Source organism: Falco biarmicus, chromosome 7, assembly GCF_023638135.1.
Source record: "Falco biarmicus isolate bFalBia1 chromosome 7, bFalBia1.pri, whole genome shotgun sequence".
Classification (NCBI taxonomy): domain Eukaryota; kingdom Metazoa; phylum Chordata; class Aves; order Falconiformes; family Falconidae; genus Falco; species Falco biarmicus.
In genome coordinates this window covers 73,482,186-73,499,405 of record NC_079294.1, presented here as the reverse complement: position 1 = coordinate 73,499,405, position 17,220 = coordinate 73,482,186, and the positions used below count along the sequence as shown (strand labels likewise).

Below are 17,220 nucleotides of genomic sequence, written 5' to 3'. Positions count from 1 at the left end.
GACATTCTGACTGCCAGGTGCCCCCCTGACACAGCCACCTGCCCAGGCACCCATGCACTGACAAAGGGCAGCAGCCCGGTGCATGCCGCCCAGTGAGCAGCGGAGGATTAACACAGATGTGCCCCAGGGACCCAGCCTCCTGCTGACTGTTATTTCCATGCAGGATGATTTCAGCATTAACAATATTGTTTCTCCCACCTCCAGAAAGTTCATTATTACTCCCCTGCAATGCAAACCCCCTTGCACAAATTACTTATTGACTGGGCAAAGCTGCCTTGGCTCAAGGCTGCCAGTGGCTGATGCTGCGGAGGCAGTCACCACAGAGGTGGCCGAGACCAGTCCAGTCACCACAGCTGCCAGGATGAACCGAATGTCCCAGGCTGGGCAGCTTCCCCCCTCCCCCTCCCCTGGCTACTGGAGGGGGAGACAAAAGCATGGCAATGCTGAGGCCATGCTGTTGCAGAGCAGAAGCAGTAAATAACTAGAGGGGGATGCTTTTCTCTCTAACAGGGCATCCTCTAAGGTGGCTATTTAGGGACACCTTGTCTGGTCCCTACACAGGTGAGCAGGTCTTCAGCCGCCCCAGCACTGAGAAGGGAGGAATGCAGCCAAAAGGAAACCCAGTCAAAATCCTCTGCAGCTTAGCAAGGCTTAAAACCACTCTAGAAGGAGCTCGTGGAGGAGGTGCCCGACATCAAGGTTTGACAAGCGCTGCCTCTGCAGTGGTCTGGCTTTTCACTGGCCAGGCTCGCCCTTGCACGTAACATCTAGGCTTCAATTTCAACTCATCACCTTAAAAAATTGGGGTGATCGTTAAGAAGCCAGACAATCAAAACAGCAGTGTTTGTTGGCGGCACAAAGTCATCGTGTTAGAGGCTCAGAAGAAATGCATTTTACCTGTCAGAGAGGCAGAGGTATGTGCATGATTAAACAGGATATTAAAAACAAGCCCCTAGGAGTAAGATGACATCCTTCAAGGAGTTCAAGTCACCCCCACACTAGGGCAGTAGAAAATGAGACAAAACTCTGGCAAAATAAACTTAAAGCAACAAAGCAAATTAGGGAAGAAAAAAAAAAGATTCTGTGTTGCTAAAACCAGGAAAAATGACAAACTGATGTGTTCATCAGGATGAGGATGCATGTCAGAGCGGCTGCAGGGATAATACATGATAGGGGAAGAGAAGAGGCTCCTGCACAGCAAAGAAATTAATTTTTCTTGACACCTGCATTCATTGCAGGAAGAGGATCAGGAAGTTTCCCCCTGCCAAGACCTTTCTTTCTCAGGACTGATCTCAGCCTGTAGCATCCCTATGGGTTTGGGACAGTATCCCGACACGGCCCAAGCAGAGCGGCTGCATTGCTCTGGAGTGCCCCTGTGATCGGCAGCAAAATCAGCTGTCACATGCAACCTCGTGCTCAAACCCACCTGGGAGGCAGCAAAAGCCATACTGTTTTTTCTTTATGAAGCTCTGCAGGGATCTGGGTAACTGCAGATAAGGAAATCAGACATCTGCACCTGGCACGTCACAGTGTCTACCAGGAGCAGCATTAGTGATGCCTGGGCAGACACGGCACACCAGGGCTCAAGCTGCTGCTTTGCAGAGAAAAAGTCACATCTCATGGATCTGTCCCAGTTCTCCGCAAGAGCAGCAGCCCACCCAAAAGCCTGGGTGGCTTTTGACAAACCTCTCAACCTAACGCTCTTGGCAAAACCCTAATCCACGACATAAGAGCAAAGTCCTTAACATATTAATAATGGTTTAAAAGAGAAGCAGCAATATTTGGCTTTCATAAGCAAGACGGCCAGCAGAATCCATGGCAAGTTTACATTGAGGGCTCTGCTGCTCAGCACTCACAAAAAAGGCTTCACGACAAGGCAAACCTGAGATGACAAAGCGTACCTGGGAGATTTAGCTGTTCAGGGTAGCAAAAACAAGAGTGAAGAATCCAGAGGAACCTCCTGCCACTGAGCAGCAAGGTAATAAAATAGCAGAGGAAACGGAGCAGTGCTAAATGATGAAGCAAGGCACACCTGGAAGAAACAACCCTAACTTCAACAGTGGGATCTGAATTAGCTGGTACCATACCTGTAAGGGACTTGGATATCAAGAGTCACAAGAAAACATTAGCATTTGCTCAGAGCAGTTGTTAAAGACTGTAAAAGCAGCCATCAAACACTGGGAATTTGGAGGCAGAAAGGAGAGAACAAAAGAGAAGGTAATAACTCTGCCACTGGATAATTCCCTGGTGCAGCTCAACTGCTGCGTGCAAAGAGGCATTGTGGAGCCATAGAAGATGCAGAAGAGGCAAGGACAAACACCTGGTGTCTGGCACAGAACAACTGAATAGGCCGGGAGAAGCCTGGGGAAGGTGGGGGAGGAGGGTGGATATCTGGCAGCACCCACAGGCAGCAGGCAGCGCCCTGCCATGTTTAGGCAAGTTCTGAGGCATCACAGGATCTTGGCGCTGGTGGGGCAGTGAGGCAGTGTCACAGCGAGCACCAGCCGCAGCCCCCTTGGACACGCCGCTGTCACGCAAGACCCACCATTGGCGTCTTCGTAGCTGGGCTGGCCATGCTGCGGAGGGACAGAGGCACCGGCCTCACCGTCCAGGGGGCTTTCACCACTGTCGAGCTGTCCCACCGGCGGTGGCCATGGCAGGTCTTTAATGACCTTGATTTCAACTGGAAGGGGAGGGGGCAGTGGGGGTGGGGAGGTGATGGGAAAGAGAGAAAAGGAGAAAGAGAGAAAGAAAGGGCTTAGAAAAAAACATCAGCAACATCAAGTCTATAGACAAGGAGAGCAGTTGTGGGGGGAAAGACCCAAGGACTAAATTCCTGGGAGCCCTACACCATCTCATCCCCTCCCCAGCAGCGAGCAGCAACAGGCTTGATGTGGGGCACATTCCCAATGTGCCTTCTCCTCCAATCAACTTTCCCAGCTGACCTTCTCTGGGGTTGTGGAGAGACTGCAATTACCCCTGTCCCATATGCATGTTCATCCAGGGGACCCTGGACGAGCGCCCCATTGCCATCTGTCCTGCCTGTGCATCCATCTTGCCCCGTGCACTTCCCAGCCACGTCACAGGGTCCGTGTTCCCCTGCCAGGCACAAGCAGGTTGCTGCCTCACGCCAGTACCTGCAGACCATCAGCAGGGGTCTCACAGGCCCTCCCAAAGTGGGGAATGAGCCAGCAGAGAGACTCTGGCATCACAGGAGAGGAGAAAGGCCCTGAAAGCCACAGCAGGACCCACTCTGGCTCTGGAAAGAAACAGGCAGCAGGTCCTAACGTGGCCCAGGGTATGGCAAACTGACTCCCTCAGGATTCAGAGCAAGCCTGAAGCACCCTGGAGAGTGCCCATGCACATCCACGCAGGAGCCAGACCTGTTAACACACCACCTCCGCATCAAGCGAGGTGGCTCAACCGCCCAAAGCCAGAGCACAGACATCTCAGCACAAACCCAGCCCGGCAGCGCATCACGTTTCATGATGAAGCCCAACAAGCTGAATCCTCAGCACAGCAGGCAACGGTCCCACACCCAGCCGAGTCCCAGCAGCATGAGTGCAACCCTAGGCTTGAGCAGAACTGTGGTGTCAAGCCCAGCATGCACATCTCCAGCTCACAGAGACCAAACCCAAAAGGTGAACCACTCCCAAACCCAAATCTCCATGCCTCTCTCCACCAGCATCTCTGCACAGCGTCAGCAACCACTGGCTGAGCAACTTGTGCAAGACAGCTGCAGCCCAGACGCACAATGCTGCAATTAAAATGCATCCTAGATAAGAGTGTGGCAATTAGCCAGCACCAGCAGAGGAGCCAGCGCTAATGCACAGCATGGATTTCCTCATTAACAAACACAAACACAATCGATCCCACAGCACAGATAAATAGGTCAGGGGGCCGGACGATTGCCCGGCCAAAAGCTCCTGGAGGAGCGCCCAGTTTTCCTCCTGCCCTGAGGAAGGAGGGATCTGCTTGAGCCCAGGGTCGAGCCTCTCCCCTGCAATTCAAGGCTGGGGGGGGGTTAACATGCACTGAAGGCTGCGATCAGAGTGGGGAAGAGGTAATGAGAGATGGGCACCAGGCAGGCTGCCAAGGCAGCTCCATCCACCACTCCACCCGGCCTGCCTCCCTGCTGAAGAGAAACAGCCTCTGCAAGTGTACGAGTGCTCCCTGAGCCACAGAAATGCAGAGGCCAACACTACTGACCCCCAAAAGATGAAGGAACCCCAAGCAGCCAGTTTCTGCCCTGCAAAACAAAATGCAGTGTTGGTTGCTTTATGGCTGCTATCTGTCCTTTACGGCTGCTCCCACCACTCACCTGCAAAGGCTTTGGAGATCCGCTCCTTCTTCCACTCCCAGGGCTGGTCGTACTCCTCCGGTGGCCGCTCATCGTCCTCAGGCAGTCGGGACTCCCTGGGCCTGGAGCAAGTGAGGCGGTCGCCATCCATGTCCAGCCCTCCAAGCACAGGCTCGTAGGGAGTGTCATAGAGGTGCAGCGGCCGGGCAGGAGCATCCCGCAAGCCCTTCTGGCGGATCTCTAGCAGGAGAAGAGGGAAAAGACCATGAGCTTTTTGCCCAACACAGCCCAGCCATGGTCCCCAAAGCCCTGCTAGATGAAAAGGCTCAGTTTCACCTGAGGGTGACATGGCGTAGGTAGCATCAGCAATGGAGGAGACCCCCCCAGACATCAAGCAAGCACCTGCCAGAAGCAGGTCAGCCGGGCCCTGAGCAGTCCACAGCACCAAGAGGCCTTCTCTCTCCACACACCCCCTCTTGGGCAGCCCTGCAAAGCAGGGTCCACAGGGATAAAGCATCCCAGAGACTGATTCCCTGCTTGCAGCAAGGCTGGGTTTCTTCCCTGGACACCCAGCATGGCTAGTTTAATAAAATGCCCTTCCCTCAAGCAAAACAAAACTCTCTCACACAGACACAAGAAATCTCTTTGCCACTTGCCGATTTTTCTAAGAAATGCAGTGGTCTAGTCCAAAAAGCTGCACAAGCTTTCCAGAAACCACTTGCTCCAGGGCAACCATGGAACTGCAAAGCAGAGCCAGAGCCAGAGTCTGCAGCGTGCAAGCCAGCACAGTGACCCTGCAGGCACTACAGCAGTAAGAGTGACGCCTTCAGGAGCGCAGGCTCTCACCTTGCCTGCCCTCCAGCCATAAACAAGGCCACTGGGGACCCCACTGCTGCAACAGAAAACGGCACACTCTGGCTCAGTTCTAACCATATCAAGTAGCTCTCACATCCATCTTAAGTTTTACACCAGACACATTAAATGTCGGCTCTCTCCTGGCTCAGCCTGGCAAGCAGGCACCATGATCCCAGGGACAGAACAGCAGGGAGGAATATCGAGGTGCCTTTACTGCTTGGATAGCCTTTGTGAGTGCTCTGGCTACGGTAAGCCCATCTCACAGGGCTAACGCTGTGAAAATGTGCCTGCAAAGTGGCTGTGCACACCACAGTGATCGCCCAGGTTTGCCTTGTCTGGGGGACTCGGGGCTGTCACAGACTGCAAGGAACAGAGCACAGTGGCTACTAAATTCACACAGTAGGGAACAGAGGTGCAAAGAGTGGCCCTTGCACAGAGCCTTCCACCTTACCAGCCATCATTTTCTGGGCTTCATATGGCTCCATGTATCCATCGTTCTCTGCCACCTTCTCCAGCCCTGCCTGGCTACCAGCCACCTGTGCTGCATCGAAGGGATCTGCGTAGTCCTCCAGGACAGCCAGCTGGAAGAGGGGAAGGGCAGGAGAAGGGTTAGGGTACTCCCTGCCTTTTGGCAGGGGGTCAGGGACCAGCTGAAGCCCCTTGAAACCTCATCACGAGCTCTGCTAGCAGCAGCCAGAGCAGCAGCTGGGACCCTGAATCCACATCACGGCAGCCCTGCAGAGCAGGTGCTGGCAGCCAGTAGCTTTCCAGACACCAACGCTTGGTTGTGGAAACACTCCAGCTTTTGTCCCCAAAACTGGGTTGGAGCCAAGCAGAGCAGAAGGCAGCCCGGCCTCGTTCCTTACCATCGGTCCAGCACTACCAGTGCCTGTGCAGACACCCCAGCAAGGCCCCCACCACGGCACAGGGCAGCCAGCAGTGCCATCACCCTGCCATGGCACACAGATGCTCTCCCTGCATGCATCCAGATTTCCTCGCCTGAAGTGGAGAAGGGGTGTAGATCCCAGTCCAGGGATGTCAGCTAGCACTGGCATGACTGGGAACTCACTGGTTATTTTCCAGGGCTCCTGCAGGGTCATTTGAAGACATTTCTTAACAAGAGGGACAAGAACAGCCTATGGTTTCCTCCCCGCTCCCTCCCAGGCCCCCACAGCATCCCCACACATGTCCTGAGTAACATAAGACAGGGCTCCTTCATGTGATCAGGAGTCACCGGGAAGCAGGACCAGTAGCCTCTCAAGTGCCATGTCATACAGACAGCACAAAAAGCCCGAGGTTTGCCCTTACTAGCGAAAAGGAGACACTCCTGCAGTAGGATAACAGGGCATGTTGCAGAACTCGATCGCTCCCAGTGCTGGAGCCACAACCCTGCTCCGGACCCTCAGCAGCTTCCCCTGAATGGGGCCAGGCAGTATTTCCAGTAGGGTCTGAGTGCACCCAAGCACCTTTGCTGGGGTCTGCTCACCCACCAGTCTGCAAACCCCAGTCTGGACCATCCAGCGAGATGGGGTTTGCCACCACAATGCCAGCCATGCAGAGCTCCCACAGCAAGGACCAAATGGCCTGAGCACAGTGTGGTGGCTGCCTAATCCCACCCAGCGCCAGGCTCTGTCCTCACCACCACGCTGTCCCTGCTCCTGGCCAGCCATGGAGATCAGGGCTGCTCAAGCATTCCTCTCCAGCTCCCATAATCTGCTTAAAACAAAACACTTCTTCCTCCTTCCTGTGCAAAAGGGCTTGACAATAGCCTTGAAGCAGCAAAACCCAGCATGAAAAGGGAACAGGAACTGGAGCTGTAAACACCTCCACAGCAGCCCCAAGCCTTTGCATCCCGCTGAGCTGCGGGAGGAACACAGCTTCCCAAGCCTCAGCTCACCACCTCCTCTTTAAACACTCCAGCTCTGGGCTCCTCAGGTGGCTGACGCAGTGGGTAGCTGGGGCAGCCCTCCAAGCCCAGCCCCCTCCATACCAGGGTACAAGCGACCAGCAGAGTATCATCCCTGGAACAAACCCCACAAGCCACAGGGCTTGCAGTCACCCCAGGAGCACCCATAAGCACAAGGAGGGTTCAAACATGGGAGCAAGCAAATGCTCTCACCCCTCAGCAAGGCAGCAGCGAGATGTGTGGCTGCTCAAGATACTGTCCTCCACCAGACGAGAGGGAAAGAGCAAAACCTCCTGCTGGCTCTGCGGGCAGGGCCCAGTGCCAGTGAACCAGGATGGGGCTGCAGGAGCAGCCAGCCCCTGGCTTTGCAACAGGAGACAGGGAATCTGTTCTCACCTTCATCATCCAAGGGAGATGGGGCATCACTCAGGCCCCACAGGCCACCAGAGACACCAAGGGGCAACACTGAGTCTGGGAGTTGCAGCCTTTTGCTTGCCACCACTGGGGTGAACACCCCCAGGGAAATCTAAGTCACCAGTGACTTTTGCAGCTGCTTGGCTGCTGGGACCCAACGTAATGCCCACGGGCTGAAAGATGACAGCGACTGCAAATTCACTGTGGGAAGCCCCTCTGCTTTCTAAATATGCTTTTCCTCTCCAAGACAAAGAGGGGCGCTTCCCACCCGCTGTCTGTGAGATCCCATGGGCACATCAGTGCCCACCACTCTAAACAACCAGGAGATCCCATGGGCTGCACCCACATCTCAAAGCTACAAAAACGCTTTCACTCTGCCGCAATTACATCTGCAGAGCACAGCCCCATGCCGGCGACAGCTCATTCACACAAGCACTAGGGCCAAGGGTGGCATGAGCACTCTTGCAGGCGTCCCAACACACACAAATGCATGGGCTTGACACGCAAGCACCTGTGAGGCGGGCAGACAGGCAGCACCATGCCCAATGCTCTCTGCAAAGAGCTCTCCTGGCTCCAAGCATGCTGAGGGGCTGTGAAACATGGTTTGTTGACCCTCATGGGCTCAGAAAGGGGTGGCCTGCTTGTTCTACCTGCCCCAAGCCCAACTTGCCTGCATTCAAACCTACCACAAACCCCATTTCCTAGATGCATTTCGCCAGACAGACATAGACCTGGCTTGCAGCTGGTGCCAGTCCTGGACCCACCCCCTCTCACCCTGTAAACAGCTTCAGATGACACAGGGTACCAGCTCAGCAGCCAAGAGACTCCCTGGCACATGGCAGTCACACTTCCCAGCCGGAGGAAAGTCCCATCCATATTTCCACAGCACTTGGGTCTGGCTTCCCATGAAGGGACACACAAGCTCCAGCAAGCTCACAGAGCACCCTCCACTCAGGTGCCTCCAGCTCCAGAAAGCAGAGGATGGTGGAGAATCCTAACATGCCTCTGCTGAGACCCCTAAAACTGGATATTTCTCTTGCAGGGCGGTGCAAAGGCACTCATCAGTTATTAGATGGGCTCTACAGAGGCAAAATGACAAAACGGCTCAGATCAGGGTCCCGAGCCTCCAAGCTCCCTAGGTCTGGGGGATGGGGGCGGGGGTTTGCTACACTGGCTTTACTCCTCCACTGTCTCAAGGATGCCTCTTCATAAGAGCAAAGTCTCCCCACCACAGGGTGTTGAGAATGTAAACCTATTCGTTTTTTACACGGTCAGATATTACAGTGGAGACCCACGGAGAAGGTGGGAAGGCAATTCCTAACTGTCTCCAGGAGCACTGCAACCTCAGGACACACAAGCAAGCAAGAGAGAATGATACCCCAAGCCCTGAGGCCGGAGGGACTGGAAGCTCCAGCTGGTGCCAGGAAGGGGGCAGGGCTCTCAGAGGGCAAAGGCAGGGATCATGTAATTACCAACTGCATCCTAATGCCCTTGCATGTGGGGCCGAATTAAGGTTGCCTGGGAAACCGCATCTCTGACATGTCCTAATCCACTTGCCGGACTTTACGAGCCATGCAGGGCTCTCTGCAGCAGCTGTGGTACATGCAGCTGCTCCCTTGGTGCAGGAGGGGTCACAGCCACTGGCAGGGCAGCTCCCAGGGGTGCCCCAGACCCCCCACAGTTCAGCCAAAGGGCAGGCATTTCCATGCTTAGTTCACCTGCCGTGGTTGCAGAGGGAGCTGCTCACTGCCCGGCTGATCCCAGCACGCCGCTCAGATGCCCGGGTACTGAGGCATCACCTGCTCATACACAGCACAAATTTGCTAATACAATTTGAAAGTATTTGGGTGTAAAGCAACCTGACGTGCAAAGCCACCATACCAGCACAGCTCTTGGTGCAGACCAGTCCTTCAGAGAGCAGCCAAGGCATCACTGGCACTTGGACATATGTCCTCTTTGTGCACATAAATGTTTTTCATGCATTTATCTGCCGTGACAACGCACACCCAGATCGCTGCTGCAGTACTGAGGCTGGTCTCACACTGATATTTATGCCCACTGTAAGAAAAAAAGAAAACCAAAATAAAACGAAGGTTAAGGACCAGACAGTCACTTGGTTCTCACCGTAAAACAGGTTTTACACTGCCTACCAGGTCAGGTGACAGATGTTGGCTCTCCAAGATTGTTCACAGTTCAGGCACTGAGATCCCTGGGCAGAGCTGGGGCTCTTCAAGCCATCTTGCTTACAAACATCCTACCTGCCACCACCCTTTGCCACAACAAAATGTTCCACTCTACAGAGGTCCCCAGAGGACACCTGGGGAGATCCTTCACTTTATAAACAAATCTCTTGCTCTGGAGATAAAAGTGTGTTTTGAGTTCCCCCAGGAGCTGCTCTGAGTTATAATCAAACTCAGTTCATTCTCTCTGTCAGGTGCAAGATTTCCCCAGTTTTACACATCTTGCAGCTTGGCTTTCAGTGGACGCCAAAGCCAAAAGCACAGAAGAGAGCACTGGCCTTCCAACAGGGGTCTGGTCTGCAACCCACGGGGCCAGCAGGGCCAGGCAGGGAGCCCACGGCTGCACCCATGGCAGGAGAGGAGGGAGCATGGGGTGGACAGCCAGCACGGCATCATGCAGGATGACTCAGTTCAGGGAGGCTCTTGCAGGAAAGACACACACCCAAGAGCTTCCTGGCCAGCCATTCCCACACCCCGCAGCACTGACCCTGAGCTCCCAGCAAAAACCTCAGCACCTGGTCAAAACACGTGTGAGATAAAGATGTCCCCAGGCAAATCCCCAACCCCAGCACACTGTGCCTTGGGTGCAGGCATCTCCATACAGCAAGGTCCCTCACCACATCTCTCCCCACTGCATCCTGGTGGCACTGTTCCTCACGCCTAATCCAAACATGGCAGAGAAGACATCTCCAGAGTATTTGCCTCGCTCAGGCGAGCTGTACAGGGCCAGTCTGTTGTCCACCACTGTAGGGAAAGGACTGCCCACACCAAGCATATGGGGAAGGACCTGTGCTGGTACCCATCATGTCCAGCAAGTGTTTGTAATGGGGTAGGAGCCACTGCAGAGCTCACTCTAAGCATGTCTCCACAAGATGTGGCAGAACCCATACAAGGCAGAAAGATGTGACGATTCACACTACAACAGCAAAGCAGTGTATGGCCCAGGCAGGAAGGATGCCATCGTTGCCAAGATGTTCCTGCCCCATCTTCAGTTCTCCAGGATGGGCAAGACAATTATGGCAAGCACAGGGCTCCCAAGGAACATAGTCAGTCCCCTAACCTCAGTGCAGTGCCTGTACCACAACCCACATAGCCTCAGCCAAACCACACATCCAGGAACTGGTGGCTGCTCCCGCCACCTCTGTCCATCTTTGTCCTCCCCACTCATAAAGACTGCACATTTTATTAAGTTTTTCACTGCCAATCATTAGTAAAAAAACTCTCTGCTCCAACAGCCTTGCCTGTACCTAGAACTGTACTTCTGCCTTCATCTTCAGCATCAGCACAACTCAAGGCACACATCTGTGAGCTTTCTGGACTCCCAGTCCCCACAGCAGGTAGGGAACAGAGCCCACCACCTCTTCCTAAGCACAAAAGCACCGAGCACCCTGCCACAACCATCATCTTAGCATGAAGAGCTCAGCAGAGACTCCAACCCAGCCCCAGTGTGTGCCTTCCCTGCTCCAGGACACCTCGATGTTGTTGCCAAGAGCAAGGACTGCAAAGACCAGCAGCCCCCCCACCAAGTGCCTCCATCCTCCTGGACTGCGTCCAGGAAGAACCACCATGACCTTGTAGCAACCAAGGAACCCTCCCACCACTCAGCCTGACGTCAAGGCCAGCAGACGGGAGCTGCAAACAGTGCTCAAGCCCAACAGAGATGCTCCACATGGTGAAGGCTCCCTGGCTTCTCCAGGCAAACTGTTTTAATGGACAGCCACACGCACTATCAAATATTCTCACACTATCTCTGCCTTCAACCCAGCCTCTGAAGCTCTGCCAGTGTCCATCACACCAGTGCTCTGAAGAATTAGAAACCTCCCTCCCACAGACACATGCAGGAGATCAGATGATCTAATCACCCTCTATCTTGGATAAAGTGAAGGGTCTTCTTTGGCCTAGTGCTGTTAACTGGGCTTCCCCAAACAAGTATCAGCTTTTAGCTTTAGCTCTGAACTTCCCAGCTTCTCTCCAGCCCTCAGATGCCCACACAGCCCTGGCTGTGCCTGTTGGTGGTTCCTGTTTCCCACAGCTGTTGTTCAGCCCTCTGCGTGTCACAGCCTGGGTCCTTCCTAAGACCACCACCCGCTCCCGGTCCCTCTGAGCCCACACCACATGTTCCAGAGGAAAAAACATCCAGCCTGCCTCAGCAAACCACATCACTACATCGGCACCTCCAGTCCCTGCTGCCAGTGCCCAGGAGGGCACTTCTCCTCCTTCTGTGCTGCTGCCCGCAGTTGCCAGTTTACAGGATCCCAGCTCAAAAGGGTGTTTCTGCTGGGCCCCTCTGGAAACCTCCTGAAAGCGATTAGTCAGTATGAGCAACTTTCCCAAACCCACCAGTGACAAGTTTTTCTTATCTGCTTAAAATACTCCCAAGCAGATTTTGCCTGGTGCTTGTTTCATCGTGCCACCCAGCAATGCCAGGACCACAGATGGGGTCATCGTATCCACCATTCCCTCCACCAGCCAGATCTGCAATCCCGTCGAGTTTGCTCAGCAAGCCCCATCTTGCAGGCAGCAGTGCTGGCGGGCATGTACTGGTTACCCCTCCTGCCTTTATTTGCGCAGTCCCTGCATCAACCTCGCTGCCAAGAGGCCCAGCACCAACAGCTGCAGCCCCAGTGGGTTTATTCCTCTCCCGGGTCCCTGCGCTGCTTGGAGCCCATCTCCCCCCATGGGGAGCTTCCCCCCAGCTCCTGCCACTCGCCAGGGACGTTCCTCAGCTCCTTTCCGGCACCGGCCGCGCCAGGCTCTGCTCGAACCCCCCCGAGAAGGCAGCTGGGAGGCGGCAGACAAAGGGACGCTGAGGCTCCCTGACAAAGCTGCACGGCAGCGGGGGGGGGGGGGGCGTCCGCCAGCGGGCAGCCCCTGGCGAGCGGGCGGGGGGAAGGGGCGCCTGCGCTGCCGGTCACCGAGTGGGAGGAGGCCCAGGGCCACCGGCCCCAGCGTCGGAGGCCGCTGGAGACAGTCCTGCGTTGCACAGGGCCTTTCCAGCCTGGAAGGTCTTCGCCTCTGTCGAGCAGCAAGCACTTTCCTGCAAAGAAACGCCAAGAAGGGAGGGGGGACGGCGGCCGACAGGCCCCGCGATCTCGCACCGCCGCGAGCGACACTTCCCGCCGGGGCGCGGACCTGCCTCCCGCGGGAGCCGGGGCGAAGCCGGGGCCGCCCCCGCCGCTGCTGACGCGTGACCGGCATGTAGGTGCTGCCGGGGCGGGCGGCGTGAAGCGGGACCCCGCGCGGAGCCTGGCCGCCCCAACCCCCCCGCGCCCAGGCTCCACCTGCCCCGGGGCGCCGGCCCTGCCCCGTGCTCGGGCAGCCGGGGCGTCTGGCGAGGTGGCCTGCAGCACCCGTCCCGGCACGGGAGCCGAGGCACGAGCGGGGAGCGGAGAGGGCGGCGGGGGGCCCGCGCCGGGACACTCACCTCCTGCGGCGGCTCCTCGGGCAGCTCTGGGCCGGCCGGGGACGAGCTGGAGGCGGCGGGCGGCAGCGGCGGGGGGCTGGCGGGCACCTTCTCAGTCGCCTCCACCTTGATGAGCCGGTGCTTGGGCGAGATGTAGCGGGGCCCGTCAGGGGTGGCGGGCGGCGGTGCTGCGCTGTAGGGGTCCTCAAAGTCGCGCTCCTTCTGCAGCCGGTAGGCCGCCACGATGTCGGGCTGGGCGGCGGCCAGCGGCTCGGCCGCGCCCCCGGGCGGCGGGGGCGGCTGCGGCGGCGGCCCGGCGCGGTAGTCGGGCTTGGGCGGCGCGGGGGGCGCGGGCTTGGCGCTGCGGAAGCCCAGGTGCTCGCGGAGCCAACGGGCCATAGTGCCCACGCACTGCGGAGCCCCGCCGGCCCCGGCCCCCGCCCCGCCGCCCGCCCCGCCGCGCTCCGAGCCGGCCGCCGCTCCGCTCAGCAGCATCGGCGCCGGCGGACTGAGCGCGGCGGCGGAGCCCGGGCCGGGGGGGGGAGCGGGGGAGGCGGGCGGGCGAGGCGGCCAGTGCCACCTGCCGGAGCCGCCGCGCCGGCTGCTCCGAGCGGGGCTTCCCCCCCCCGGCTCCGGCCGCCCCGCTGCCCCGGACCCGCTGCCCCCCGCACGGCACGACACGCCGCGGCCTCCCCCGCCGCCCAGCCCGGCTCGGCTCGGCCCGGCCCGCCTTCCCCGGGGCCCGCCCCGCTTGGCCACCGCCCGGCCCGCCTCCGCCGGCGCTCCGGGCAGGCCCTCGGCTCCCGCCCCGCGGCCCGAACCGGCCCACCAGGGCGCCCGCCGCCCCGTTCCTCTGCGGCGGAGCTGGGGGCCGCGGGCCTCATGCGATCCGGCCCGGCCCAGCCCGCAGCGCTGCCGGCTCCGGCACCTGAGAAGCAGCGCCAGCGGTGCCAGCAGAAGGGCCCCGGGGGGCTGCTAGAGGGACAGGGGCAATAAGGGCCCCCTCGATGTCAAAGCCGCTGCCTGGAGGGTGTCCCCGAAGCCAGCCCAGTGCGGGACAGTGCAACAGCACACTGCAGGGACCATCACCGCAAGGCCAGGCTGGCACCAGGGGCCCCACAAGACAAGACAGGGGTGAGCAGGGGTGAGGCAGGGGAAGGTGCCTGGGAAGAAGGCTGAGCTGAGGCAGGGTGTGCCAGGGCATCGGGGTAAGCGTGAGCCCCCGGGCATGGGGAGCAGGGGCACAGGGCATCCCCCTGGGTGCAGCCCAGGCAGGGCTGGATTTGCCCGTGAGGGGCCAGTGGTGACAAGCCTGCAGAGCAGGGAAGTGTCACCGGGAGCGGTGCACTGGAGCATGGCTGCAGAGGCTGGAGCTGCCTCAGCAGCCAGCAGACACTTACACGTGTTGTGACTGTTACCCCTGCACACACCGATCTCCACCCACGCCTGCTCACCCACGACCTAGGACTGACTGTTTTCTCCGTGCCCTCCTAACCCCCAGCAGCCATCATAGACAACCCTCTCTCCAGACCTGCACCCCTGAGTCCTCAGCGCACACCATTCACCCAGCCCTGCTCGCAGGCTGAATCCCCTGTTGGCCTGGGTCAGCCATGCCTGAAAGGGAAGGGGGATGGAGGCAGGGTGCTCTGAAAGCAGGACCACTGAAGTGAAGCTGAGCAGAGGCATGCAGTGAGCAGGGAAAGATGCTGTGGAGTGGTACTGCCTGAGCTTGCACTGTAAGCCAGACTCCTGCCCCACTGTGGGAACAGATGTTGGCACATGGGCATTGGGCTGCTTGCTGCAGGGAAGAGAGGGTGCTTGGAGAGAGAACCTTCTTGTGGTGACCCCTCTTCCTTCCAACCCCTGCACAGGAGGAACACTGGGGTGAGGATGCTGAGGAGGTGAGCCTCCTGTGCTAGCCTGGCATGGCACGTGCTGAATGCATGCCCAGTGAGCCCACCAAGTCCCAGATTTGCTTTATTGAGTATGTGCACTCTGCATGCCCTTGCCCAAGAAACCCAGCCAAATCCACCATGTCCATCTGAACATCAAGGAAGCTTCCTCCCTAGGGAGAAGACAGCTAAGGCACCCAGAAACCAAGACTGGAAATTTCAGAGTGTGGGGAATGCAAGACGCAAAAGGCATCAGGAGGAGGAAAAGTGCCTATCAGGAACAGAGTAAATACAAAACAGTGAGATCTAGCAGCAGATCTCAATCTGGGCAGATGGGGATGATGAGATTTTTATTAAAATGCAGAAAAGGCAGACGTTCTCAATAAATTTGTCTGTCCAGCATTTGGTAGGAAGCAGAATGCAGGGCTGATGGCATGTGAGACTGAGAGTACTTCTACCCTCTGATAGTAACCAAGGAGGATGTTCAGCAGCATCTGTTGGAGATGGCTTTTGTTAAATCCTCGAGCCTGGAGAACACACACTTGGCGTCTCCTGAGAGCTGACCGAGGAGGGATCTAGCTTGTGGTGATATTTTTTCTGAAAAAAATACTACCATACCAGAGGAACTGCAGAGGTTCATCCTTCCCATCCCATCCCATCCTGTCACATGCTTCCCATTGCTCCCTCCTGGAAGAGGCAGCTGCACCAGGGCCATGCTGGGGATCAAAGAGGGACTGTGGTCTGAGCCCACCTAGGACCCCAGCAGCTCCTCCCCATTTGCTGGGCCTGTTTCTCTTCCAAATTCCTTTGTGGCCTTTTGGAAGGCAGGTAGTAGTACCCAGTGTAGGCCTGTTCTCTGATCTGTGTCCTGTGGGGCATCGCCTTCTCACCTGAGGCCTCAGCAGAGCCTGGAGGGACATCAGGAAGAAGATCCCTGAACCCACCTAAGCCCTCAGATTTGAGCTACCCCTGGATATTGGTTTCCCTGAGCCAAACCACCTAGACAGCAGCATGGGACAGCAGGGTGAGGAGAACATAGCTGGGGTTGGAGCCCCCATCAGGAGACTTCCATGTGCTTAGGGAGCTTTGAAGGGGAGTCCAGGAAGAGACCAAATGAGCTCCTTACACCCTGTGTTGCTCGGCACAGGCACAGGCTGCTTACATTTTTTTCTGCAGTTGTGATGAGACACTAGCGACATCCCTCCATTCACAACAGTTCGTTTCAGGTTTGAAGAAGCAGCGACAGATTTCTGCATTCACACTGCCAAAGCCAAGCCCCATCTGTGTCTCACACCACAGCTGGTGTTGCTCCAGTCCCCAACTGTTCATATCCCTCTTATCTGATGCACATTGGGACCCGGGTTTGATGCGTGCACCTAGAGACTGGTCCCAATACCACAACTGTAGCCGCGATGCCATTCTGCTTGCAAGTTGCTGCGTCCCAGCCAATCTCTGTAACAGATGGCTGTCATGTAGCATCGCTCCTGCACGGACTGGCGGGGGGCGCAGGGTGGGACTGGCAGACAGGAGAGGATCAGGGAGCACACGCTGCGCCACTGGTGTGCCAGACTCCACATTTTGGCTGCTCTCTCACACAGTGGCAGTGGGAAGCCCCCCAGCAGGATGCACAGCCCTGGGGGCTACTTGCTGCCTGTGCTGCCCTCAGCCCATGGAGCCCCCAGGAGGGAGGGCAGGAAGGCGGCAGAGCTGCTGCACACACAGTCCTCAGTCAGAAGCAGAACAACCCACGGCTGCACAGAAGCTATTTTTGGCTCACTTTTATGGCCTGTGGGACTAGGGGAGACAGGAAGCCTTCTGCAGTGGCCTGCAAGGGCCTGGGGCTGGACCTCTGTACCGGGAGCTCTGTTCCCACCCTCTTCCCAGTCTCCATGGAGAGTCCAGGAGCTCTTCTCTGTAATCTCGGGGCTGGAGCTCACAGCACAGCCCTTCCTGTCACCAAAGGCAGCAGTAGCTGCTCACCTGGATAAACACTTTTGAGGCAGGTTGGAGCATGCTCCAGGAAGAGAAAGCCCGGCAGCGTCTTCTGGGCTCCTGCCAGCCCTGCATGGAGCTGTGTGCATCCTCAGCCCTCATCCATCTGCCTGGGTGTCAAGAGCTGCTTCAGCTACCCTGAGTGCTCCTGGTGCTGCGAACAGGAGCCCTGTTTGGCAGCTGGGCCAAGAAGAGGAAACAGGACCTTCCATGGGTCT

At 57.3% G+C, this 17,220-nt stretch overlaps 1 protein-coding gene across 5 annotated transcripts in view; it reads right to left on the bottom strand.

Annotated features, from left to right (window-relative positions):
• The window catches only part of SHF (Src homology 2 domain containing F), a 40,070-nt gene extending 26,228 nt beyond the window's left edge, over positions 1-13,842 (bottom strand). Inside the window, exons 1-4 of one of the 5 annotated variants that reach the window (XM_056345087.1) lie at positions 13,140-13,842; positions 5,607-5,736; positions 4,322-4,540; positions 2,546-2,683 (exon numbers count right to left, since the gene is read on the bottom strand). In XM_056345087.1, coding sequence (XP_056201062.1) covers positions 2,546-2,683; positions 4,322-4,540; positions 5,607-5,736; positions 13,140-13,613 — 961 coding nt within the window. In that variant the 5' untranslated portion in view covers positions 13,614-13,842. The remainder of the gene's footprint in view (positions 1-2,545; positions 2,684-4,321; positions 4,541-5,606; positions 5,737-13,139) is intronic. The other 4 variants (XM_056345091.1, XM_056345086.1, XM_056345088.1 and 1 more) reach the window with 4 other exon arrangements.
• Between the last annotated feature and the right edge of the window lie 3,378 nt (positions 13,843-17,220).